Source organism: Hemitrygon akajei, chromosome 12 (genome assembly GCF_048418815.1).
Source record: "Hemitrygon akajei chromosome 12, sHemAka1.3, whole genome shotgun sequence".
NCBI lineage: Eukaryota > Metazoa > Chordata > Chondrichthyes > Myliobatiformes > Dasyatidae > Hemitrygon > Hemitrygon akajei.
In genome coordinates, this window is record NC_133135.1 from 28,105,896 (window position 1) to 28,133,053 (window position 27,158).

General features: G+C 39.8%; 1 protein-coding gene across 6 annotated transcripts in view; it reads left to right on the top strand.

The window, feature by feature from the left end:
* Positions 1-27,158, top strand: part of szt2 (SZT2 subunit of KICSTOR complex) — a 242,331-nt gene that overhangs the window by 112,714 nt on the left and 102,459 nt on the right. For 4 of the 6 annotated variants that reach the window (XM_073062784.1, XM_073062788.1, XM_073062786.1 and 1 more), the window contains exons 38-47: positions 1,353-1,662; positions 4,485-4,520; positions 4,865-4,939; positions 6,839-6,977; positions 7,316-7,433; positions 12,858-12,987; positions 17,371-17,523; positions 21,253-21,355; positions 23,613-23,736; positions 25,829-25,937. In XM_073062784.1, the coding sequence (XP_072918885.1) occupies positions 1,353-1,662; positions 4,485-4,520; positions 4,865-4,939; positions 6,839-6,977; positions 7,316-7,433; positions 12,858-12,987; positions 17,371-17,523; positions 21,253-21,355; positions 23,613-23,736; positions 25,829-25,937 (1,297 nt within the window). The remainder of the gene's footprint in view (positions 1-1,352; positions 1,663-4,484; positions 4,521-4,864; positions 4,940-6,838; positions 6,978-7,315; positions 7,434-12,857; positions 12,988-17,370; positions 17,524-21,252; positions 21,356-23,612; positions 23,737-25,828; positions 25,938-27,158) is intronic. The other 2 variants (XM_073062785.1, XM_073062789.1) reach the window with 1 other exon arrangement.

The window sequence follows — 27,158 nt, forward strand, 5'->3', positions numbered from 1 at the left end:
TAATCTATTAATCCAAATAACATCCTGGTGAACCTCTTCTGCAGCCTCTCCAAGGTTCACATCCTTGCTGCAATGTAGTGACCAGAATAGCACACACGATGCGACTTCACCAAAGTTTTTATAGAGCTACAGCTTGACATGCCAGCTTTCCTAACTCTGTGTCCCAACTGATGAAGGCAAATTTGCCATATGCCTTCTTTACCATCCTAATTACTTATTTTGCCACTTTCAGGGAGTTTTGGCCAAGCAGTGCTTCTGAGGGTCCTTGCCATTTATTATATAATTTCATCTGACATTTGACCTCTGAAATTAAATTCCATCTGACTATATTCCCAATTGATATCTATCATGCTGAATCTTTGATAACTTTACTCATTACCCACAACTCCAATTTTTGTGTTGTCTTCAAACTTGTCAATCAGTTCAACTATATTTTCATCAAAATCATTTATATTGCAAACAGTAAAGATACCAAAACTATTTTGCAGTGATCAGTACTGAGACCTTTGTTGTTTGTGATATATTACTTTCCTCCAAGTCTACTCTCTGATTTCTTTGTCAAATTTAGTAAAAGTCCATCATCAATCTTTCTCACCACCTTAAAAAAACCTTGATCAAGTTTGTAATACCTGACTTCCCTTGCACAAAGCTGTGCTGATTATCCTTGTAATTCTATACTTTGCCAAATGGTAGATTTCAGCAGTTTTTTTCCCGGAGTGAGTAGGCAAAATTTGGGGAAAAAGTTATGGTTTTGGCCAGTACGTATGAGTTTATAAACTTTTAAAATGGTTATGGATGAGTATCAGATATTATCCCCCTTTTTTTGGTATATTGAAATAAGAAATCTCATGGTCATTAACATGAGTAAGTCTGCAGTTGCTGGAAATCCAAAGCCACACACACAAAATCATAGATGAACTCAGCAGGTCAGGCAGCATCTATGGATATCAATAGATTTGGGCTAAGACCTTTCTTCAGGACTGTGAAGGAAGGGGGATGGTGCCTGGATAAAAAGGTGGGGGGAAGGGGAAGAGGCTATCTGGGAAGTGATACGTGAAGCCAAGTGACCTCACGATCATTATTCTTCTGGGACTCATTTTGGCTGAGAGCTGGGAAGGAACTTCCTGGATTCCTTATCCTTAAAATGGCCTGGGATACTTCCGTTCTCTCCATATTTTTGGTTGTTCTAGCATATTTAGATGGCTGCTGCTGGGTAAAAGGTTTTATGATGTATAGTTGAACCGTAACTGTACAGGGCAAGTTTGATGATCCTTTCAATTCTGTCAGTTCCGGTTGCTAATGGATGGTACCTTGGCTTAATCATGGTTCTTGCCTTGTGGTCTCTTCTACAGATCTTAGCAGAGGAAAGCAAACTAATAGCTGAGAGAATAGTAGTACCAACAGCAACTGACGGAGCATGTCTCGCATCATCTGAACTACCGGAGGAAAACATGGATGGAAAAGCCTGTCTCTCTGTCACACAACCTGACCAACAGGATCAAGCATTTACAGCGATCAAACCTGAGGGAATCCTCAGCAGCATGCCCCTCCTACAGTCAAGCCCAATGCCTGAGAAAATTCAACTCTCAAATCCACCATCGCAGATGTCTTCTGCTGTGAATCTCGTTGAGTCTGTGCAGTCCATAATACCTGGTAGCGCAGGTATGTCATTCTTTTCACCTAGCTCCTTGTGTAAACTTGGTAGGCATAATACAAGAATGTTAAGTTGCAATGGAGGCTGTTACAGATCGAATCGCGGTGTTGACTTACTCTCAGTCAGCGAGATGAACACCCAGATTTGGCATTGGTCTCTTATTGTCACGTGTACCAAGATATAGTGAAAATCTTGTCTTGCATTCTGTTACACAGTGCATTATAAATTATTATGCATTATTATTAAATTATTATATAATTAAATTAAATTATTATTAAAGAAAGTGCAGTGCAGGTAAATAACAGAGAGTAAGATCATAACGAGGTAGAATGTGAAGGCAAGAGACAATTTCATCGTACAGGGAACTACTTAATAGTCTTATAATAACAGGGTAGAATCTGTATTTATGCCTGGTGTCATGTGCTTGCAGGCTTGTGTATCTTCTGCCCAATGAAAGAGAGGAGAAGAGAGAATGATTGGAATGTGTGGTGCTCCTTGATTACACTAGATGCTTCACTAAGGTAGTGAGAAGCAGACAGAGTCCATGGAGGGGAGACTGGTTTCTGTGAAGTGTCCACAGCTCTAGGCCATACCAAGCCATTATGTCTCCAGAAATGTGCATTGATAAAAATTGGCAAGGTTTGATGGGGAGATGCCAGGTTTCATTCTGAGGATGTTGGTGAGGTCTCTTGACTGAGGGATCTATTGAGGAAAAGCCTTGTTACTAGTGACACATGGAAGAGGAAGCTTGAATGTCTCATCATGAGCATTATTATGTACTGTCCCGTATGACATGGGCAATCATGGCCCATGATTGTTCTTGAGAAAGTTTTCTACAGAAGTGGTTTGCCAGTACCTTCTTCTGGGCAGTGTCTTTACAAGACAGATTACCCCAGCCATTATCAATGCTGTTCAGAGATGGTCTGCCTGGCGTCAGTGCTCGCATAACCAGGACTTGCAATATGCACCAGCTGCTCGTACGATTATCCACCATCTGCTTCCATGGCTTCAGGTGACCATGATCAGGTGTGCTAAGCAGATGCTGCACCCTACCCAAGGGTGCCCTGCATGTTAGGGGAGGGAAGGAGCGCCTTACATCTCCTTTGGTTCAGACGTATCTCCACCCCGCTGCCTACTGAGTGTCTGTGTTTCCATTATCACCGACTTGAGCTCATATTCTGGAGCATAGGAGGTGAGGATGACCTTATGGAGGTATATAAAACCATGAGTAGCTCAGTCTTTTTTCCAGGGTAGGGGAATCTAAAATGAGAGGGCATAGATTCAAGATGAGCGAAAAGATTTAATGAGCAGCTGAGGGGCAAGTTCTCCACAGAAGGTGGTAGGTCTATAGAAGAAGCTGCCAGTGGAAGTGGTAGAGGTGGGAATAATTACAGCATGTAAAAGAGATACAGCTACATGGATAGGAAAGATTTAGAGGGATTTGGACAAACGCAGGCAAATGTGACCAGCTCAAGTAGACATCTTGGTCAGTGTGGATGAATGTAGCCTAAGGGCTTGTTTCTGTGCTCTATAACTCTATTATCTGTGAGTTTTATGGGATTTCGGACTAATGTCACAAAAACATTTAATATTCTACTGTCAAGATGAATCCACACTCAGGTTGGAGGAACAACACCTTATTAACTGGCTGGGTAGCCTCCAACCTGATGGCATGAACATTGACTTCTCTAACTTCCGTTAATGCCCCTCCTCCCCTTCTTACCCCATTCCTGACATAGTGTTTTTTTTCTCTCTCTCTGCCCATCACCCTGCCTGTTCTCCATCTCCCTCTGGTGCTGCCCCCCCCCCCTTTCTTTCTCCTGAGGCCTCCCGTCCTATGATCCTTTCACTTCTCCAGCTCTGTATCACTTTTGCCAATCACCTTTCCAGCTCTTAGCTTCATCCCATCCCCTCCGGTCTTCTCCTATCATTTCGCATTTCCCCCTCCCCCCACTACTTTCAAATCTTTTAGTATCTCTCCTTTCAGTTAGTCCTGACAAAGGGTCTCGGCCCGAAACGTCGACAGTGCTCCTCCTCATAGATGCTGCCTGGCCTGCTGTGTTCCACCAGCATTTTGTGTGTGTTGTTTGAATTTCCAGCATCTGCAGATTTCCTCGTGTTTTTTCATTGATATTCCATTGGCTCCTGAGTATTTAAGTAGTAGATATCCATTATCTGGAAAAATTAAGTAACAATGTTGTTGCAGGGTTTTGAAGGTGGGAATTCAGGAGGTAGCTTTTATTTTAAAGTAACTCTTGCTTCGGCTAATGGCTTAATATAGAGGATGATAGTCCCCTGGCCTGGCTAAACTGAAGGAATCTCATTTGGGTGGATGCTACATGATGTGTCCCCTGTTACAAATCAGTACACAATATGTGATTAAATGATTGAGTTTTATAATTCTTAATTTGACTAAATGGTTAGTAAAGAAAACAACAAAAGAAAAAGGGCCCATTCTAAAAATAGTCTAACGCACAATGTTGAAGCTCACTGATAAGCCGTTCATCTACTATTGACCTTCTCCGATTGTCACTGACTTTCAGACCCTCGCTCCAAGTCCACTCAGTCCGGCGGTCTACCAACTCTCTCCATTCGCGTCTTCTCTCCTCATCTCTCCCCAACAAAAGACTACGAATTCCCAGCTCCCAGACACATAAGAAAGAACAACATCCGCTCATTGCCTAACATGCTCCGTTATCTCTAGTCATAACCCAAACATTGCTGCTACAGAGAAACCGTTACCTTAGCAGTGGAACATTACAGAGAGCCCATAACATTAGCAGTGAAACTTTACAGCATGTTACATTAAAATGACTTTTTTTCTTAAAAGGCGGAAATGCGTTTGCTGGACATCTACCTTGGTTAGGTAATGTATAAATAAACTTTTCATAATCCAGTGTTGTATCAGATAAATGCCATGTACTAATTTTCAGGATTTGCTGCAGTCCCTTTTATTCTAGTGGATAATTGCTATTTCTTGTGTGGTTGATATTATTGTTCTCCATCCCTGGCTAGCAAGAGCTGTCTGTCACTTGAACTTCTGCTCTTTGCTGAGAGAGTTTTGGGAATTTGTGAGCAATTATATTTATGAACTGTCAGCCAGAGGCAAACATGATGTGGAATTATCCTTCTCCGACTTCTGCCCTTCCAAATTTTGTTTACTTTTCCCTTTATAGAATCCTTGACCCTGTCTTTTATCTCTACTCATAGGTTATTGCAAGCACAGACCAAGCAGAGTACAGAGTGTGGTCTCCAGTCAGGGCAGCTTGGATTCAGATCTTTTAGGTGAGAAACATTTTTCTGACACCCTTACTTTTAAACCACAAATATTCTGTTTCATTACAACCTGTGCATAGTGGAAGATGATGGTAAATATTGATGCTACACTACAGATAGTGATACTTCTTATTAACTTGCATTATATCCATCTTGGGGTAATAGATTGATGGATTTATAAATTGGTAAATTGGTTTGTTTTGTCATATGTACTGGGGTTTGGGGGAAAAACCATTTATGCAGATCAATTCATTACAGCTGTACACTGAGGAAGTATGAGGTATAACAGAGTATAGGATGAAGTGTTACCATTACAGAAGAAGTGCAGGGCAAGGAGACGGTAAAGTGCAAGGCCACAACGAGTTAGATTGTGAGGTTGAGAGTATATTTTATGTTAGGGAGCCATTCAGTAATCATATAACAGCAGGATAGAAACTGTCCTTGAGCCTGGTGTCATATGCTTTCAATCTTTTGTATCTCCTGCCTGACAGGAGAGAAGAGAGAATGTCTGGGGGTGGGTGGTGTATTTGATTATGGTGAGAAATATAGACAAGAGTCCTTGGAGGGGAGGCTGGTTTCTGTAATGTGCTGAGGTATTAGCAGAGTACCAAGCCATGATGCATTTGAACAGGATGCTTTCTGTAGTGCATCAATTAAAAATTGGTAAGGGTAAATGGGGACACGTCAAGTTTCTGTAGACACTTGAAGAAATAGAGCTCTTGGTCAGCTTTCCAGGCTGTGGCATCAATGTGGTTGGACCAGAACAGGCTACTGGTGATGTTCTTTTCAAAAAACCTGAAGCTCTCAACCCTCTCTACATCAGTACTATTGATGTAAAGAGGAGCATGCACACCTCCCCATTCCTGAAGTCAACGAGCAGCTCTTTTGTGTTGCTAACGTCGAGGGAAAAGTTAAAGTCATGACACCGTACCACTAGGCTTTCTGTCTCCGTCCTGTACTCTAACAAATCATTGTTTGAGATATAGTCCACTGTGGTGGTATCATCTGTATCTTGTAAATGGAGCTGGAGCAGATTTAGCCTGGCAGTCATGAGTGTACTGATTACGGTCTCTTGGTCATGAAGTCAATGATCCATTTGTAAAGGGAGGTATTGAGTCCCAGGAGTTAGGAGATGAGTTTGCTTGGAATTACAGTACTGAAGGTGGAGCTGTAATCAGTAAAAAGTAATCGGTGTCCACATGCTCTAGAACTGCTGTAGAGCGAGGGAGATGGCATCTGCCATAGGCCTGTTTTGTCAGTAGGTTGAATTACAAAGTTGTCTGAGAGGGTGGAGTTTATACATGCCACATCTAGTCTTTTGAAACACTTCAGAATGGTAGATGTCAGAGACACTGGTTGCTAGTTATTAAAGTCAAAGTCAAATTTCTTATCAAACTACATATATCAAAACACATTGAAAATGTTGCAGGAATTCAGCAGGTCAGGTAGCATCTATGGAAGGGTAACAACATTCAATGTTTCAAACCAATGTGTGAGATATTAATTCATTCTGAATTTATATCCTGCCTGCAGAGAATTCAGGCATGCAGTTTTCCCCTATGTTTTGTTTTATTGTATAATCAGCACAGACAATGGCCCTTTCTGCCTTCTGTCATTTCTGTTGAATGGATCCTGTGACCAATTTGAGCTTCAGATGAGGTCTCCAACGTAGGCCCAAATTGGGAATTAGTCTTATGTCCTTTTTACTTTCTCAGGTCCATCGAGCATTATCCTGTTCATCCAGGTTTCTAGAGAATGGACTTCCCTTAATTTCTAGTTTGTAAGGTTAAGCTTGATACTTTACTGACATAGAGGTTATTAGGTAATGATACTCTTATTTATCCATTTAATCAGTGATGTCCGTTCCTATGGTCATGGCTGTTAATTCGGTTTTATGGGCCCTTACAGGTTATGATGGCGGTAGCAGTGACTCTGAGTGTGAAGGTGCCATGATGAATGAACAGGAACCCAGATGCCCACTGATGCCTGATTTTTGGCTGATCATCCAAATTCATCAAGATAGAGTTGAAGTTTACTCTCATACACGGTGAGAATAAGATGCCATTTCAATAATGGGATATTCCTCCTCAATGTCTAGGTGATTGAAAAGTTCTGGGAAAATTTGTATCTTAATCTCTGAAGAAATAATGTCTGTTGATACCTTGTGTAGCCTGTCTATTAGGTAAGTTAAATGATTCATCGTTATGTCATTTACTTTCCAACATTTGAGCTCGGCAAATTTGAAATTTTCCAATACAATATAATTTAATTAAATTTAATGTCAAGCTTTTAATTAATTTGTTAACCCATCTCCTTTATGATTTTTTTCAAATAAAAATGCGCCAACTCCACACAGTTTTAAAAAAAATTGATATATTTTTCTAGAAACCTTATTGGGATGAAGGATGAATCTACAGCTGAAAAAGAGGAAGAACTGGAGTATTTGCACTTGCATCGAACAGTAGTTAAAAAAATTGGCGAGATTTGTCGTGTAGTCAATCAGGTAATTGATGAATGTGAGGTAGAAAATTGTTTTGCATTTTCAAAATCAAAGTTACATTTATTGTTATATGCACAAGTACTTGTGTGTACAGATGCAATGTAAAGCTTCCTTGTAGCAGCACTGCATGCACATAGCATTATATAAACAATATTCACAAGGAAAAACATGCTAAACAAAGAAGTCTATTGTATTGCAAGGTGAACAAAGTAGTTGTAGTGATACTAAACTCTAGTGATTAGGGTTAAGGCTGATTTATACTCTGTGTAGCAGCCTAGGCCGTAGCCTTTGTAAGTGGCCTATGCCATTGTGAGTATACCTGTGCGTTGGTGTGTCTACGTTGCTTTGCAATTCACTGCCAAAACACTAGTTGGCGGTGGGGTTTCTCTGCCATTGTGTAGAGTTTATTCGTGTACTTCAAACAATGGTGACTGACCTGGAGCTAATAAATGTTGAACAAGGGTAACTTTTATTGAAATTACTGCAATGCAGAAAAGAGAGAAGATGTCGGAGGAGATGGTATGTACGACCATTGAACGGATTGAGGCAGAAGGAGGGTGAATACTCTGTGCTTGTCCGGCCACTGAGAGACATGGACAAGGAAATGCATTTCAAATATTTTCCAATGATGGCAGGTTGATTTGACGATTTGGTTCATCGGCTGCAACCATTTATTTCGCATCAGTGTACTCACAATATGCCTATAGATAGGAGAAAATGCGATGCTACCAAGTGGACCAATCATAGTTGTTGCATTCTGCGTTGCCGCGACGCGCAGTTACATTTTTGGAGAGGTGCGCATCCGGCTATGGCGTAAGTTAGGGCGTAGGGTACAGCATAGGTTACGCGGCTACGCTGTACCTAACGGCATTCATTTGACGCAGAAGTATAAATCAGCTTTTATGCTGGTAGATCCAAGAATTGAATAGTTGAAGGGAAGTACTTTGTTCGTGGTGATGTGGGACTGGAGGCTTCTGCACCTCCTGTTCAGCAGTAGCTGTGAGAAGATAACATGGCTTGGACTGGTGGGATCTTTGATAATGCTTTCTGGAAGTAGCACCTGCTGTAATACCAGTAGTGTAGAGGGATGTGACCATGATTTATTTAGCAGAATCCATTACTCCCTGCAACTTCTTGTGTTCCTGTGCATTTGAATTGTCATAGTAGACCATGATGTAAGCAGCGATTCCCTTGGTGATAACAAGAATCAACCTGTGTGTCAGTCATTCAAGGGAACCATTTCTGAGAAATGACCAGCCAAGCTTTGTTGCCTTAGGAAAAGATTTAATAAGCTAATTGGGTATGAAGTGCGAGTCCATTTGTTAATTCACCTTGTTTCCCCATGTTTGAAGCTACTTTCCCACTGCCTTGCCAAACTGAATCCCATCGTATAGCTGCTCACAGTCATTCAACAACCAGCAATCCTCATCCTTTTCCTGCACTCTTGTTTATACCTCTCCATTTATTCATCCACTGTTTGTACTTCCTCCAGCACTGCAGGAGTGTGATTCATCTATCCCGTGGTTATAAGTGTACCACCACATTGATTGGTGAATATTTAACTTCTTACTTGAACGTGTGACTGTTCTATCCTCTCTTGAGAGAAAAGAGAATGCAATTCAGAGCAGAAGGTCAAAGCTAGAAGTAGATGTATAAATAGACTAGCACGAAGGTGAAGAGGGCTTGGTTTGCATGAAGGAAAGTAAGATTTCTTTAACAAAAAAGTACTTACGCTGAAGAGGTTGTGGCCACAATTTCAGAATGCCTTTGGTGAGATATAACATGGGGACATCTGGAGAACAGAGTAGCACAGAGGAAAAATTTGCTTAAAAACTGACATGGAGAAACTAAGTTGGGGATATTTAACAATTTAGGAAAGAGTTGCATTTGCACATTACATTTCATAAACAGTGTCAGATCATTCAGAATGCAGTCTGTTTGGGAGATCAGTCCTGGCAAGTGAAACATTTATCATTCTTCTTATATGTTTTTATACGACCCTCAGGATGTCTGTACCAGTGTGCTGGTTGTAATTGAAATCAAGAGTAATGGAAGAGACTGTGACTTTCTCAGCCACTGACGGTAATTATGTCCGTCTGCCAGGTACTGCAGGCTTTCTTCCAGGAATTTGCTGATGTCTGTTGCATTTAGATGTGAAAAGCGCCTGCAGGACTACCACCTAGAAATCTGACATCAGTCTGCTTTCCGTGATTGCAATCTTTCATTACCCATCTCCCACCTTTGCACTCTGTCAGTACTGCAACAATCTTCCTCTTCTGGCTTGCTGTTCCGTCAACTTGAAAATGCTCTTGCAACACAAGACCTCTCCCTTGGATAGAGCACGAGCACCATCAGTAATCAATAAGCTTCATATTTGGACGTAACAATCACCAATAACAGTACACATCTGAACTGTAGCTTAACTGATCAGACAAATGAAAACAAAGTTGAAGTCCTACAAACCTGAAGAGTGACATTAAATTTAGATAATGTTTAATTTTAGAACATGTCATTCAGGAGGTTAATTGCTGTGATGACTACTTGTCTGCCTATAGTAATTAAAACCCCAACTTTGACCATTGTATCCAAGAGAATGCAGACCACAGAGCAGCTATAATTGAAAAATCATTTTCTTTTTGAGGCCAACAAACTTCCCCCTTCTGTCATCAGTAACCATCAATTCTAGAGGTTTAAACATTCCCCATTTAGTTTGAAATACTATCATTACTTTAGTGATTGACATTTCTATTGGAACAAAAGGTATCAAAGGTGATAATTGTGATTCTCAAATTTATGACATAATTAAATCAACATGTACAAAAGAGCACAGCATCTGCAGTGTACTTTGTGTTTATTATGCCATAGTTATTTGGTCATAAGTGCCATTGAAGTTTCTGTATCATTTTTTAAAAGCAATCATTTTGTCCTACAAATATTATTGTTATTGATGTGTACATATAGCAAGAATCTGAGATTCCAAAGCATAAAACTTTGATTGTGGGCTCAGTACTGACCTGTTCTATTATCCCCATGTTAACATTTCCCTTTGTCTGTCAAAAATGTTTATTAATACTTTTAACCAAAATATACACATCGCATTAACTGGCACTCTTATGCTGAGTTTCATATTCTTACTGATGCTGTCTTGTGACTTTATTATGACATCAGTAACTTGATGTGTCTCCTGTTTTAGTTTAATTGGCAAGACTGAAGAAACATACTAATGGGAGAAATAATGAAAAATTGAGTATTTATTTATTTAGAGATCCTACACCGAACAGGCACTTCTGGGCCACTGAGCTGCACCATGCTGCAACCCATCTATCTAACTCTCACCTTTTCACAGGACCATTTCCAGTGACCAATTAACCTACTAACCAGTACATCTTTGGACTGGCGGCGAAAACTGGAGTACCTAGAGAAAACCCATGTGCTCATGGGGAAAATGTACAAACTTCTTATAGAGGATGATGAAATTGAACTCTGATCTCTGGGACGCCCTGTACTGTAGTAGCATCATGCCAACCATTGTCCTACTATGGTGCCCCAATGTGAGATATTGGTGGAATTCGAATATCGGGTTCATGGGATATTAAAAGTAGTAGGCTAGATCATCTAAGTAAATAAACACATTCATCCCTCCCCACTGATCTCCCTCCTGGCACTTATCCTTGCAAGCGGAACAAGTGCTACACCTCCTCCCTCACTACCATTCAGTGCCCTAAACAGTCCTTCCGGTGAGGTGACACTTCACCTGTGAGTCTGCTGGGGTTATGTACCGTGTCCAGTGCTCCCAGTGTGGCCGCCTGTATATTGGTGAGATGCAGCGTAGATTGGGAGACTGCTCCACTGACTACCTACGCTCTGTCCACCAGAAAAAGCGAGATCTCCCAGTGGCCACCCATTTTAATTCCATTGCCCATTTCCATTCCAATATGTCTATCCATGGCCTCCTCCAATGTCATGATGAGGCCACCCTGAAGTTGGAGGAACAACACCTTTGTATTCCATTTGGGTAGCCTGATGGCATGTACATTGATTTCTGGGACTTCCAGTAATGCCCCCCACACCCCCCTTCACCATTTCCCATCCTATTTTCCCTCCCTCACCTTACCTCCTTGCCAGTCCATCGCCTCCCTCTGATGCTTCCCCCCCCCCCCCCCCTTTCTTTCTTCCATGCATGGCCTTCTGTCGCTTTCACTAGTTTACTTACCAGCTTTTTACTTCATCCCTCCCATGTCAGGTTTCACCTATCACCTTGTGTTTCTCTCTCTCTTCCCTCCCCCCACCTTTTAAATCTCCTACCCAGCGTTTTTTCTCCAGTCCTGCCAAAGGTTTTTGGTCCAGTACTCTTTTCCTAGCTGCTGCCTGGCCTGCTGAGTTCCTTCAGCATTTTGTGTGCGTTAATACAAAAGCAAATTAATTTTGTTATCCAAAGAGATCAGACTGAGTTCCACAACAAGGTCCTAAGGAACACCATTATCAATTTCCTTCCATCTGAGATCTTTTTAATTTCAACTCTTGGCAGCCCTCTTATCAGTTTTTAATTCAATTTCTCCTATGCCCCTATTTTAGTAACATTAAATATTCTTCAGGTGTCCACTGTGTTAAATCCACCAAAGGCTTTCTGGAAATGTTGCTAAACTCTGTGAACATAAATGTTATTTTATCAAAGAACTCTTATTTTCACTTATGTATACCAACTTGGCAGCATTTAATTACTTTCTCTTCTGCAGGATATTTTGTAATTAAACTTTTAATTAAAGATTACAAAATTGACCCAACCATTGCTGTTAAGTAAGTTCAATTATAATGGTCTAGGCTAGCTTCATGTTGCTTGCAATAGTTATAATATTGGCCACTTACAAATCTTAATGGAACTCTAAATATAATTTCTCTTTTAGCTCTTGTGCATTTATTTCAGAATCCTTTTTAATTTTCAGCCACTTTGTTCTACTTCAGGTTAAATCGATTCTCCAATCCTCTTTTCATTAACTAAATAATCTCTCTCAAATTGCTTTTGACTGTATTAGAATTTACTTCCACCCAAGTATTCCATCACTTCGTGAGTAGTAGAGCAAAATATGTGTAAAGTAGCGAGAATACTGGTGGATTCCTGCTCATCCTTTAGCAGGTCTCTGTGCATTGATATCCAAGAGTGAATCAAAGTGAGATTGGTACAGACCAAATCCTAGTGCAGTACCGAATGAATGAGGATCAGTTTCTTATTATTCATTGTCACCTAGTATCCACTGTGACATTGCCAACCTAGCAGTTACTGTAGTCTTGACTAAACATTTTATAAGCATAAACATTTTTTCTGGCCTCAGACCATGATGATAATGATGATATCTGGCCTGCAAGGTGGTGGCGAACACTGGGCATTCATTTTTGTTTCTTTTTGTGTACTTTCTCTGTTTCTCATAGCGTTTACTGCTTCAGGATCTACATGACAGTCATGTATGTAATTCATTACTTGTGGCTGAGAGTGAAGAAGATATTTGGAAGAATGAAACCCCCTATACTTCATATCGACCACGGATTATTGCCAGTGATGGTATGCAACTACTTTCCTAATCTGTGCCCTTTATATATACAGTATGTTTGTTTTAATGGTCTGCTTTGGTCCATCTTTCAGTTGTGTAGAAGTACAGGCAAATCTGTAGAACCAATCCAAGATATTTTAAGAATCTTTTCCAAATATTCTTGTAACTTAATCCTTTATATCGTTTTTTTTATCAGACATCAGATCATTAGGATAGATCTTAATTAGTAGTTTACCTTGTGTTGGAGAGGATCAGATCAGGTTCATGTGGACATATCCAGAAGTATTTAGGCATGGAGCTTGATTCTGGTTGAACATCAGAATTATCTACCTGGTCTAAACTCCTCCATTCCCATCACTCACTAGCAGAAGAAACTGTTTTCTCCAATCTGTCATATACATTTAATAATGGTTTCTAAGAGCCTGAAAAATCTTTCTATGTTTCAGCAATGCAATACTAATTAATGTTTTTTTATCAAGATTTAAGATACGAACAATATGTCCTTTCTAAAATCCAGAACCCAGAATTCTACACTGGTTGAGATATGGCCTAATCAGGGCTTTCTGTTCTCTTTATTAAGTTTCTAACTTTCTAGCTGTAAAAAGTAATATTCAGGCAATCTTCTTGAAAATTGTTTTGCATTCAGGTACTACACTTTAGTGCTCAATTTAAAGAGACTGCTAGAAGTTAGAGTTTCACTGTTCCTAGCTTGTTACTATAGACTGGATGACTCTGTGCTTGCTTTGAATACAGCCACCAACTTTATAATTTTATTCTGCCATCCACATAATCTGCGGTTTTGATGGTTTAAACTATAAATGCCTTTACCTTATGTTGCCTAAGTCATAAATATTATGTTATAGAGAAGATCCTACTCCCCTCCCCAAACACAGATTTTGTGGGAAAGCACTACTATTTCATGAGTTAGTTAACTTCTCTTAAATAATCAAGATTTAAAAACAATGTACAGAGGCAAATGGAAGCCAAGGGGAGAAAAGCTGGAACATTTGAACAGTTGGGGATACATCTGACGAGAAATTAATTGTTTGGTGAATAATGTTTCGCCAAAACTGCACAGAGCTAGAGGTTAACACATCTGAAGATGCAAAAACAGGCAGTGGAGTGTGGTAACAAGTGATTTTTATTGTCTTCTGGTCAGCTCAAACCAGTCTAGTCATTCTCCACTGATGTCTCTCTTAACAAGACATGTTTGCTCACAGAACTGCCACTCACTGGATGTTTTTTTTAAATTTTCATACCATTCTCTGTAAACTTTAGATACTGTTTTGTGTGAAAATCTGTGGTCACAGCCACTTAGCTCACATTTTTCCCCATACTGATGTTTGGTCTGAATAACAACTTGAACCCCTTAACCATGCTATTATGCATTGAGTTGTTGCTGTATGATTGACTGAATAGTTATTTGCATTAACGAGCAAGTGTACCTAATAATATGCCCTCTGTATGTGAGCAATGCAGCTAAATCCTATTCCCTAAACTTACACTCTCAATATTGATTCAATTCAAGGCACAGTTAAATCTGACTCTATTACTCAATCTAGGAAGGACATCCAGATGCTAACCTCCCGTAAAATACTGTTTCCTTGTTCAATCATTTAGCAACTCCTCCCCAGTTCCTTTACAAGTCACTTTAAATTTATGTATGTGGAATATTGTCTTCTCCATCAATGGGATTAGTATCACTCAATATAGTCTTTCAAAATCCCTTATTTTGAACACTTCAAGACCTACAACAACTCCAGCTTTTCCCTGTAATATAATTCCCACCACAGTTTTGGTAAATGTCTTCTGCAATCTCTCAGCTTCTTTGCTAAAATGTGGTAACTAGGATTGGAGGGAACTCAAATTCTGGTTATGTCTGAATAGTAGATAGTGTCATAATACCCTTGCTTTTATTGTTCATACATCTGTTCACTAAATCTAAGATCTCATATAGGCTTTTAATAAGTTTCTTGAGCAGTTCATCTTTCTGCAAAGTTAAGTGCACATATACACCAAGGTCTCTCCGTTTTGCCACATATTGTCATTCCAAATTTGGTGCCATTTATAGTTTTTTTAGAATCCTCTAGTCTGCCAACTTCAGTTCCAGAACATATAACATAAAAAACAGTTGTCCTAACACTGATCCTTTAGGAATTCCACTATCTTTTCCAGTTAGAAAATTGGCAGTTTTCACAACTGATTTTGGTCCTTACAACAATTTATTATCCATGTTGTTGCTGTCCCTTCCTATGAGCTTCAACAAGGTAGTGATGTGGCACTTCATTAAATATCATTTGTAACCAAGTGTATGCCGTATTACTCGTATTGTGCACATCAGGCTTCTCCATTACAATTACTTTGTCTAAGACCATAAGATATAGGAGCGTAATTAGGCCATTTGGCCCATCAGGTCTGCTGCACCATTTCATCATGGCTGATCCATTTTCTTCAGCCCTAGTCTCCTGTCTTTGTCATGGTTTCTCGTGCCCCACAAACGACCAGGAGACGCAGAAGATTCTTCAAGAAGTGTTAAACTTTAATTTGCAAATCAAAGCTGAGACCGTCATTGAGCAAGTCGCTGACTGCCCACCGATCCTTGTACATAGCATTTTTTATAGCAATCTCCTGGTTTAGTTACATTAGCATATCCAATCGGTCTATAGTTGCGTATGACAAGTACATCCGCCACTATTGTTTCTACCTATTGACTTAATCATGTTCTAATCTACATCTCTTAGCTACCTCTCATTAACACACCATTGTCTTCTACATTCTTAAGATTTCATTCTCCTACTAAATTGGATACATGCATAGCAAATAGCAAACTCAGACTACATAATCTACATCAAAGTTGACTACATAGTTTTGATTACACAGCAAACAATGCAACTTTTATACTCCAATATCTTCCCAAGCTCTTAAACTCTTAATTTGAATATGTAAACACAAATTAATACCTGCTTGTCATATTTGTCCAAGATTAACTGCTTCTCACCACTGAAATTAAGCTGACTGACCACTGGTTTAATCATTTCTCCCCTGATTTTCTAGTGTCTCAATTATCTCGTCTTTCTCAAGCTTTGTTATGTAATACTTTCCTTAATAAAGGCAGATACGAATACAAACTTAATTCACAGACCAGTTCTTCTGTCTTAATTCCCAGTTAACTTCATCCCTTCTTTTAATGATTTGTTGCATATTGAAAATATTTATTTTCTATGTAACGTTGGCTGAAAGCATTGATTATCTTATTCTCTCAAATCCTTATTTCTTCTTTTGCTTCCTCTCTAGACTTTATAAAATTGTCCTCGTTTAGACTCACAGTATCAACCTGAAATCTGTTATCCATCCCTTCTTCTGTTTCATTTTATTACTATCTCCTTTGTCATACGGGGTGAAATATCTTTGATTGTGCTCCCCTTGTGAGTGCTTGCCAAATAGTTCAGGAAATTTGCATAAACTGCATCTATAAATATCCTCCTATGTTCTTCCATATTCCTTGAAGTAATCACTTTGTTTACTTCCTCAAAAAGATTAGCTAGATTGAGTGCTTGTAAACTATACATTTACATATGCATGTTCACACTCTCATCGGCTTAGATTTCTCTAGTTAGGTAACTTTGTCCTTTATTATCGATTCCTGTAACCTCCCCATGTTTAAATGTTATATTACTAATACTATAATTTCCTTGTTTCTCACCATCATACCTTTCTGAACATTCATCAGTCTTATGCAGTATATTCTCAAGTCAGTGGTAAAATCAAGGGAAAAAATGAAACAGATGTGCATTGCAGTTTATTTAAGCAAGTAGAGACATTGGAATTAAATTCATTGCAAAATAACCTAACCTGCACTTTTGAGAAGTGTATTTCACAAGGTGATGAGAAAAGGCAGGATTTGTTTCTTTTCTTGTGAGCAATCACACCACAGTTATAAAAATGACTACATTACAAAGCTATTTCCTCTTGCATCAGTATTAGACAACCATTACAACCTATAGAAGTTCTGTCATTTCAATTCAATGTGTTTGTAATAAAGGTATTAAACTCAACAATCCAAAGGATTAACAGATGTACACTACCAAATTGCCATATTAATAGCTAGAAATGTAGTTTCCTCTCAGTTTAACATCTTTTAATAGCTCAGTAATCACATAGCATGTATAACTGTCTAAAAATTTCCATTTATTCTATCCTCATAATTGTCCCAGTCTTAATAAGAACTGATTTTAATTGGTTCATGAACTGAGGGAGACATCTTCCATTTAATTCTAATTATGGGAAAGAGTTTTTCATAGTTTCTGTCAAAAGCACAATCAATCTTGTGTTCCATAAGTCTGTTTTGGAAGGAACTATTTATGTTTCGTTTATTCTCCCTCTTCAAATTGCAGACTATTCAACAGATGATACTTATCAATCAAGGGATTACCTGGCTGCCACAATGCAGTTTATACCAGGCCATTTTGCATGTGAAGTGGTGTGGAAGACCATCATACATATTCATCCTCGACTAAAGATGGGACCCAACATGGGTGTTGCAAGAGGTAAGCTCAATGTTGTTGATTTTCCATTGTATATTTAACTGTGTTTGGTGTCACTGCAACTCTAAGCTCTTCTCAGTAATCAAATTTTACCTTTGCTTGTTATTAAACTGAAGATTTCTCTGCTGGAAGATGATGCTGGAGAGGTAGTAGTGGGGGCGGGATCAAAGAAATGAAGACAAAGAAAATGACTAAGAAATGGCGGACAAACTTAATAAGTATTTTGTGTCACTCTTTACTGCAAGACACCAGCAATATGCCTGTGTCAGGGAGCAGAAATTACTGTAGTTGCTATTACTAAAGAGAAAGTTCTTGGGGAAACTGAAAGGTCTGAAGATAGATAAGTCACCTGGATCAGATGAAATAGCTGAAGAGCTTGTGCAGGTGTTAGCAATGATCTTTCAAGAATGACTGGATTCTGGAATGGTTCCAGAGGATTGAAAAATAGCAACCATCACTCCACTCTTAAGGGGGAGGGGGCAGAAGAAACTAGAGGCCAGTTAGCTGACTTCAGTAGTTGGGAAGATACTGGAGTTCTTTATTAGGGATGGGTGCTTGGGGTGTATGGATGTGCATAATAAAGTCAGCATGGTTTCCTTAAGGGGAAATCTTGCCTGACAAATCTGTTGGAATTGTTTGAGGAAATAACAGGCAGGGTGGTCAAGGAGAGTGGCAGCCTCAATAGAGGGACATCTATTCAGAACAGAGATGAGGGATTTCTTTAGCCAGAGAGTGGTGAATTTGTGGAATTCATTTGCCACAGGTAGCTGTGAAGGCCAGGTCTTTGGGTGTATTTAAAGTGAAATTGATATGTTCTTCATTAGTCAGGGTGTGAAAGGATTTGGGGAGAAAGCAGGAGATTAGAGTTGAGAGGGAAATGGGTCAGCTATGATGAAATGGCAGAGCAGTCTCGATGGGCCAAATGACCTAATTTTGCTCCTATGTCTTTTGGTCTTATGATGTTGTTTACTTGGATTTGCAGAAGCCCTTTGACAAAGTCCCATATGTGAGGCTTAAAAAGATAAGAGCCCATGGTATTACAGGCAAGATACAAGTATGGATATAAGATTGCCTAACTGGCAGGAGACAGAGTTGGAATAAAAGCGGTATATTTTGGTTGGCCAGCGGTAACTAGTTGTGTTCCACAGGATTCAGTATCGGAACCATTTCATTTCACATTATACTGTCAGTGGTTTGTTGACTTTGTGGCCAAGTTTGCAGATTATACAAAAAAAAGGTGGAACTGCAAGTAGTGCTGAGGAAGCAGGGAATCTGCAGAATGACTTAGACAAATTGGGAGAATGGGCAATGAAGAGGCACATGGAATATAGTGTAGGGAAGTATATGGTCTTGTACTTTGGTGAAAGGAATAGAAGTGTAAACTATTTTCTAAATGGAGAAGGTTCAAAAATCAGAGGAGCAAAGGGATTTGGGAGTCCTCGTTCAGGATTCCCTAAAGGTTAACTTGCAGGTCGAGTTGGTGGTAAGGAAGGCAAATGCAATGTTCGCATAAATGTTCAGAGGACTCAAATCTGAGAGCAAGGAAGTGATGCTGAGTCTTTATAAGGCATTGGTCAGACCACACTTGGTGTATTGTGGGTAGTTTTGGGACCCTTATGGGATTAAGAAGGCTAAAATATCAGCCATGATGAAATGGTAAAGCAGGTTTGATGGACTGAATGGCCTAATTCTGCTTCTCTGTCTTATGGTCTTTTCTGTGTATTCAGGCCTACCAGAATTTAACAGTGCCTGTTGTAATAATGTCCTTGCTCTATGAGGCATGAGTATGAAAACTATTATCAGATCAATATTGGCATTATTGTATAGAACATTAACGTTAGATACAATTTTACTGGTCTTGAAATGTCAGGAAAGGATCTTAACAATAAATATTAAATGCACACTTGAAGGATTAATAAGCAGCAAGCAGTTATGAAGGCCTTTAATGGCCTTTATTGCAAAGTGGTCGATGTTGAGAGAAAAGGAAGTTTTGTCACAATTTAGAGAGTATTACTGAACCACATCTAGAATATAACATGCAATTTTGGTCCTCCTATCTAAAAAAGGATAGAACACTATTTGAGGCAATCCAAAAGAGACTCTTGGGTTTTATTCCTGGGATGATAGAATTGTTCCATCAAGAGAAACTAAATAAGTTGAATTGACATTCTTTGGAGTATAGAAGAGCAAAGAGTGATCTCATTGGAATGTGTATGAACCTGCTGGTACACAACAAGTAAATGTCATGATGTTTTCTCTAATGGGAGTTTCTGATATAAGGGGACACAGTTGAAAAATAAAGGATAGTCATTTAAAACATACTTGCATTGAAATTTCTATTCATGGAAGTTAGTGAATCTCTAGAATTCTCTGTCCCAGGGAATTATGCAGACTAGATCGTTAGAAGTATGTAAAGTGGAGGTTAATTAGCCTTTGATAGATAACAAATTAAGGGCTATGGGGATCAGCTATTAGCGTCAAAACCTAGTTAAATTGGTCATGATCGTATTGAATGGAGGTGCACGGTTACTCCTGTGTCTTTTTTCTTGTGTTTTAGTCATTTAATTCTTTTGTGGCCCATCAGCCATCTTCAAGTCTCTGATCAGCTTAATATTTCCTTTGGTTCCAGACTGAAAGGAATCTATTTTTCTATTTCCTTTGACATTATCCCATATGAAATGGCATTTCAAAGCATACTATTTATTATTGGAGTGTTCTTGAAATACTGTAAGTGATGGAAATATAAAACAAAGTTAGAAGATGATGGAAATTTTCACAAGTCAGACACAGCAATGGTTCCGTTTAAGGGTAACACATACATTGTTAAGTTTATCATTTCTCTTTGTAGATGCTATGCCTGCCTTGGTAGATTGTTGCTCTCAAAATCTAGTTACAAAGCCTTCATGGTTTGATAAAACAGTATTAAACTACCTCCAGTTCTGGGCACCAGTTCCTTTCAGTCTGGAATGTCTTGAGGACATTGAAAAGGTTGCCGTTGAGATTGGCTAGTAGGTTTTAGTGATGAAGTATAACACTTACATGTATAGACTTCGGAAGCTAATCGGTTTTTCTTAGAGGACAAAAGATTGAGAGTAGATTTAAGAGTTTTAAAATATGAACGTTCTGATATACTAATGAAAAGCTGTTTCTTGTGGATGAAAGTCTTATACTTTAAGATTTAAGATGAGCAGAAGAGCCAGTCATTATATTGTAAACAAAACTTAAGTACAGTGAAAGCAAACCAAATTTGGAATCTTCCTCATGATGGATATTATTTCTGTCGTAGCCTTCAAGAGGAAATATAATAAATATTTGAAAATGATTAGAACTACCATTTTATCAGATAAAATGATGTGTGACAGAAGTAGTTGCTTATAGAAAGAGCCAAGAAATTTTATGGGTTGGTTAACTATGTTTTTTTTCTGTGGATGATTAAATTTTCACTAGCTTTAAAGTAGTGCCTTTTGAATGTAAATACAGCTACTGCACCAGCATGCAGTAATAGTTAGGTCCTTTGGCTTCTTCCAGGCTTTTAAATTAATATGATCAAACCAAGCAGGTATCTGAATTTTAACTTGTAAATGTTGTTTGCTAAGAACTGTGCCCTTGTCCCTTCTACCTGCTTAGTCACAGTTCATGTTATTGGAGGAGAGGAAGCTGCCTTTGTGCTGCATGTCTTTAAAATTTCTCTCCTAGCCCATATTATAAGTGAGCAATTTGTTTTTTTTTCAGCTATTCAGGCCCTGCGATCTGTTCTAAATGCTTTCTCAGTTGTGAACAGGAAAAACATGTTTGTGTACCAAGAAAGGTCCACGAAGTCTGTGTTTTATCTCAGGTAAGAATGTACGCCCATGATGCTGGCAGTTGTAGTCCATATACTAGAAGGCCATAGAAACCAAAATGAGTCGTATGAAGATTGAAATCGATATGTCTAAAGATGGCAAAGAAGCCAAGTGACCTGTATCTATCTAACACTGTCTAGACGCTATCTAACATTGATCCCTGACTGATCTCCTTGGTAGTCGGCATTAAACCTCTGAGGAGGAAATAATTTTTTTATTCTTTAAGAAGCATCTTTTCATTTTGAAACTCCATCAGGTTTATTTATGAGGCAGTAATATGATCTGAAAAAAAATCTCCATATATGGATAACAACACACACAAAATGCTGATGGAACACAGCAGGCCAGGCAGCATCTATAGGGAGAAGCGCTGTCGACGTTTCAGGCCGAGACCCTTCATCAGGACTAACCAAAAGGAAAGATAGTAAGAGATTTGAAAGTAGTCGGGGGAGGGGGAAAATGCAAAATGATAGAAGACCGGAGGGGGTGGGATGAAGCTAAGAGCTGGAAAGGTGATTGGTGAAAGTGATACAGAGCTGGAGAAGGGAAAGGATCATGGGACGGGAGGCCTCAGGAGAAAGAAAGGGCGGGGGGAAGCACCAGAGGGAGATGGAGAACAGGCAAACAACTAAATATGTCAGGGATGGGGTAAGAAGGGGAGGAGAGGCATTAACGGAAGTTAGAGAAGTCAATGTTCATGCCATCAGGTTGGAGGCTACCCAGCCGGTATATAAGGTGTTGTTCCTCCAACCTGAGTTTGGATTCATTTTGACAATAGAGGAGGCCATGGATAGACATATCAGAATGGGAATGGGACGTGGAATTAAAATGTGTGGCCACTGGGAGATCCTGCTTTTTCTGGCGGACCGAGCGTAGGTGTTCAGCGAAACGGTCTCCCAGTCTGCGTCGGGTCTCACCAATATATAAAAGGCCACACCGGGAGCACCGGATGCAGTATACCACACCAGCTGACTCCCATTCCCACTCTGATATGTCTACACGCAGACTGGGAGACCATTTCGCTGAACACCTACGCTCGGTCCGCCAGAAAAAGCAGGATCTCCCAGTGGCCACACATTTTAATTCCACGTCCCATTCCCGTTCTGATATATCTGAAAACCAAGGGTAAGTAGAAGAGGATATTTTGTAAATTTTTTGAAAATCTTCAGCAATTTGGGATTTTCATGAGAACAAAAATGAACAGATGCCTTGAATTAATAAGTAATTAGGCAGAAGTGGTAGAAATAAGTTTACCTATGAAAAAGCTAGAATTGGATGATCATGATTTTGCATGGAATACTTACCAGGCTCTAAAATGTACTGCTAATAGTAACAGTGGAAATAGATCATAGCAAATGTTAAAAACAGACTAGTTACAGTTTTGTTGAAGAATATAGAATTAGGTTGCAGATCGGTGATATTTTCATTGAATTGTAGAACAGGTTTGAAGCATTAAATTACCTACCAGTCAAGGTGATATATATTTCTGTAATCCAGTGATTGAAAGAAAGTTAGGTAATTAGATGTGGATTAGAAAGCCAACATCCAAGTGTCTGGGCAATTGGTTTCAATGTACAATACTGTGCAAAAGTATGTATATATAGCCAGGGTGCCTAGACTTTACACAGTATTGTATTTGTCAATGTGGAGGGCTATTTGTCGATGTAAATCTGGCAGAAGCAAAGAATGTTAGGAATAGCAAGGGTGGAGCGTAGCAGGAGGGTTGTAGGACGGGTGACAGTGAAGGAATGCCAGGGGTGGCACAAGTACAGGCACACCCAACCCTGAGGCACCAGGCAAGGTGCTTTGATTCCAAATAAATGGTTTATTGATCATTACAGAATGTCTCTCTGGTGCTTCCTGCTCCCTCCCCTCTTCCTTCCCCTTTACCCAAACGTGATTCTACACACCCTGCCCCCTTCCCTCTCTCAGTCCACAACAAAGACCATATCAGAATCAGGTCTATCATCACTCACATATGTCATGAAATTTGTGCTTTTTGTTTGCAGCAGTAGTAGTAGTACAGCACAATACATAAAATTACTACAGTACTGTGCAAAAGTCTTAGATATATAGGGTGCCTAAGACTTTTGTATGGTAGTGTAATTTTTTTGATGAATGTTTAATAGTTAATTTTGCACCAAAATAAACAGAATTGTTTTTGTCCTTGTATTTTAAGCACATCATCAAATACAACTAGTATCTGACAGGAGAACCATTTTTCCTTTTGTTCTTTGCCTAACCTGACAGGCTGTCTGAAACAATATGCAGTGGAAATACACCAGATTCGGATAGAGAGTGTCAGTCCATGCTGTCTTCTCGCTCATTGGCTTTAATACGCAGCCAGGAACCAATTCTTGCTGATGAACTTGGGGTAAGATCATATCAGGAACATTTTTCTTATCGTAATAGCTCAAATATTAGAAGAGATTGTGACAAATTATTTTACAAGCAGTGTTATCAGGTTGTGAAACACATTATTAAAATTAATGGAAACATTGAAAGCCTGCAGCACAATACAGGCCCTTCAGCCCACAAAACTGTGCCGGACATGTCCTTACTATAGAAATTACCTAGGGATACCCATAGCCCTCTATTTATACCTATCCAGGAGTCTCTTTAAAAAACCCTATCGTATCTGCCTCCACCACTGTTGCAGGCAGCCCATTCCACGCACTCACCACTCTGCGTTTTAAAAAAAACTTACCCCTGACATCTCCTCTGTACCTACTTCCAAGCACCTTAAAACTGTGCCCTCTCGTGTTAGCCATGCCCTGTCACGCTAGCCATAATTGAAACAGCAACTATATTTTGAAAAGGGATGATAGATAGATAGATAGATAGATAGATACTTTATTCATCCCCATGGGGAAATTCAACATTTTTTCCAATGTCCCATACACTTGTTGTAGCAAAAACTCATTACATACAATACTTAACTCAGTAATAATATGATATGCATCTAAATCACTAAATCAAAAAGCATTAATAATAGCTTTAAAAAAAAAGTTCTTAAGTCCTGGCAGTTGAATTGTAAAGCCTAATGGCATTGGGGAGTATTGACCTCTTCATCCTGTCTGAGGAGCATTGCATCGACAGTAACCTGTCGCTGAAACTGCTTCTCTGTCTCTGGATGGTGCTATGTAGAGGATGTTCAGGGTTTTCCATAATTGACCGTAGCCTACTCAGCGCCCTTCGCTCAGCTACCGATGTTAAACTCTCCAGTACTTTGCCCACGACAGAGCCCGCCTTCCTTATCAGCTTATTAAGACGTGAGGCGTCCTTCTTCTTAATGCTTCCTCCCCAACACGCCACCACAAAGAAGAGGGCGCTCTCAACAACTGACCTATAGAACATCATCAGCATCTCACTGCAGACATTGAATGACGCCAACCTTCTAAGGAAGTACAGTCGACTCTGTGCCTTCCTGCACAAGGCATCTGTGTTGGCAGTCCAGTCTAGCTTCTCGTCCAACTGTACTCCCAGATACTTGTAGGTCTTAACCTGCTCCACACATTCTCCATTAATGATCACTGGCTCCATATGAGGCCTAGATCTCCTAAAGTCCACCACCATCTCCTTGGTCTTGGTGACATTGAGACGCAGGTAGTTTGAGTTGCACCATATCACAAAGTCCTGTATCAGTTTCCTATACTCCTCCTCCTGTCCATTCCTGACACACCCCACTATGGCCGTGTCATCAGCGAACTTCTGCACATGGCAGGACTCCGAGTTATATTGGAAGTCAGATGTGTACAGGGTGAACAGGACCGGAGAGAGTACGGTTCCCTGTGGCGCTCCTGTGCTGCTGACCACTGTGTCAGACCTACAGTCTCCCAACCGCACATACTGAGGTCTATCTGTCAAGTAGTCCACTATCCAATCCACCATGTGAGAGTCTACTCCCATCTCCGTTAGTTTGTGCTTTAAGATCTTGGGCTGGATGGTGTTAAAGGCACTAGAGAAGTCAAGGAATGTAATCCTCACAGCACAACTGACCCCATCTAGGTGAGAGAGTGATTTGTGCAGCAAATACGTGATAGCATCCTCCACTCCCACCTTCTCCTTATACGCAAACTGAAGCGGATCCCGGGCGTGCCTGGTTTGTGGCCTCAGATTCTGTATTATCAGCCGCTCCATGGTCTTCATCACGTGCGACGTCAAGGCAACAGGTCTGAAGTCATTCAACTCCTTTGGTTGTGGTTTCTTCGGTACCGGGACAATACAAGATGTTTTCCACTGTCTGGGTACTCTTCTCTGATCTAGACTCATGTTGAAGATGCGCTGTAGTGGTTCTCCCAGTTCAGTTTTTGTTAAAGAATGTTAGACAAACGTAGTTTTTGGAGGTAGGTTACAAATCAGAATTGATTCCTTTGAATGATAGAGTAAGTTAAAAGATTAAAGGATTTACTTGCAAAGGCACTATCAAACCACTTCTCATAACTTTTGATTTTCTCTTAATCTAGAATTCCAAACCCTCTGATTTCATACCCACCCGAAGTGCAGAGTCATCACGGCCTATTGGTCAAGTGGATAAGCACATTCTGTTAATGGTACATGGTGTAGGACAAGCAGGTACGATTGGTTAAATTATTTCAAATTCAAGTTTAATTGTTATTCAACCATGCGTGAATACAGCCAAATGAGACAGCATTCCTCTGGGGCCAGTGTGCAAACTACAGTACCAACAGTCATACATAGCACGAGGCACATATAGCACACATAATTACGATAGCAGTAAACATACAGTCACACAAAAAAAATCATACAGCCCAATTCCCTGAGTATCATGACCCGAAGATTGATTGTTCATGGGATGGTGTTGGCAAGAACAAACCCGCGGCAGTTCATTCATCACGTACAAGTGCAGTTGCAGACAAACGCAACTCAGCTGGTCGTCCCAGAGTGAACACAGCAGGGAGGCCCACAACGCCACACCAGTTTTCCATACCTGGCCGAATACAATAGGCGACTTTGTGGTCCTAGTCCACGCAGCTCCCCCACTGTCGGTCTTGCCAATGAACGAGTGAACTGATCTTGCGGTATTCTACACTACTAATGTCCATCAGAGTCGTGCAGTCACAGGAAAAATGTCCAAGACAATCATTTGGCTGTTTGTTCGGCCACACCTTCCTGTAGTAAATGGTGACACATTCTGCAGCAAGTTCACCTCCTCCGTTATCAAGCAGCTCACTGGTGGGGTAGACCTGCAGTACTTGATATTTTTAATATGCAGCAGTCTCTTGCGATTGTAAAAATGATATAAAGGATGATCAATTGCACCTCCGGCTGACCCAAAGAAGTCACTGCAACTTTGCGTGCTGCCATCTTACGGAAAGTCCCCGGTAAGATGGCACCGATGTGCAGCCTTGTTTTCAAACTGGAAACTGAACTGTAAAATTAAGAAAGACTTTTTAATCAACTAAAGAATATATGTATACAGAAAAACAAAAATGACTTGTGATGTAGGACACTTAAAGCAAATTAAAAATTAATTATTTAGGGAGAGTTTAAAAGTTTTCTTTGTTTAAGTATATTTTAAACCTTAGGCCAAGTACCTTTCTGGTCACTGTGTTACAAAAAGTGACATTTGACTGGCTGTCTATTTGCATGGTTAAACTGGAAGTGTGAGGTTGTACTCTTAGGAATTGATGAGCGGACTAGGGTCTCCTCTTCAAAAGTAAAAACTGAGGGGTGAATGAATAGAGTTGATTAAATATACGTACTCCTTCAGTACAATAACTTGAGGATTCTGCATGAGGAAGATTAGATAGAGAGTCATCAAGTATGAACCCC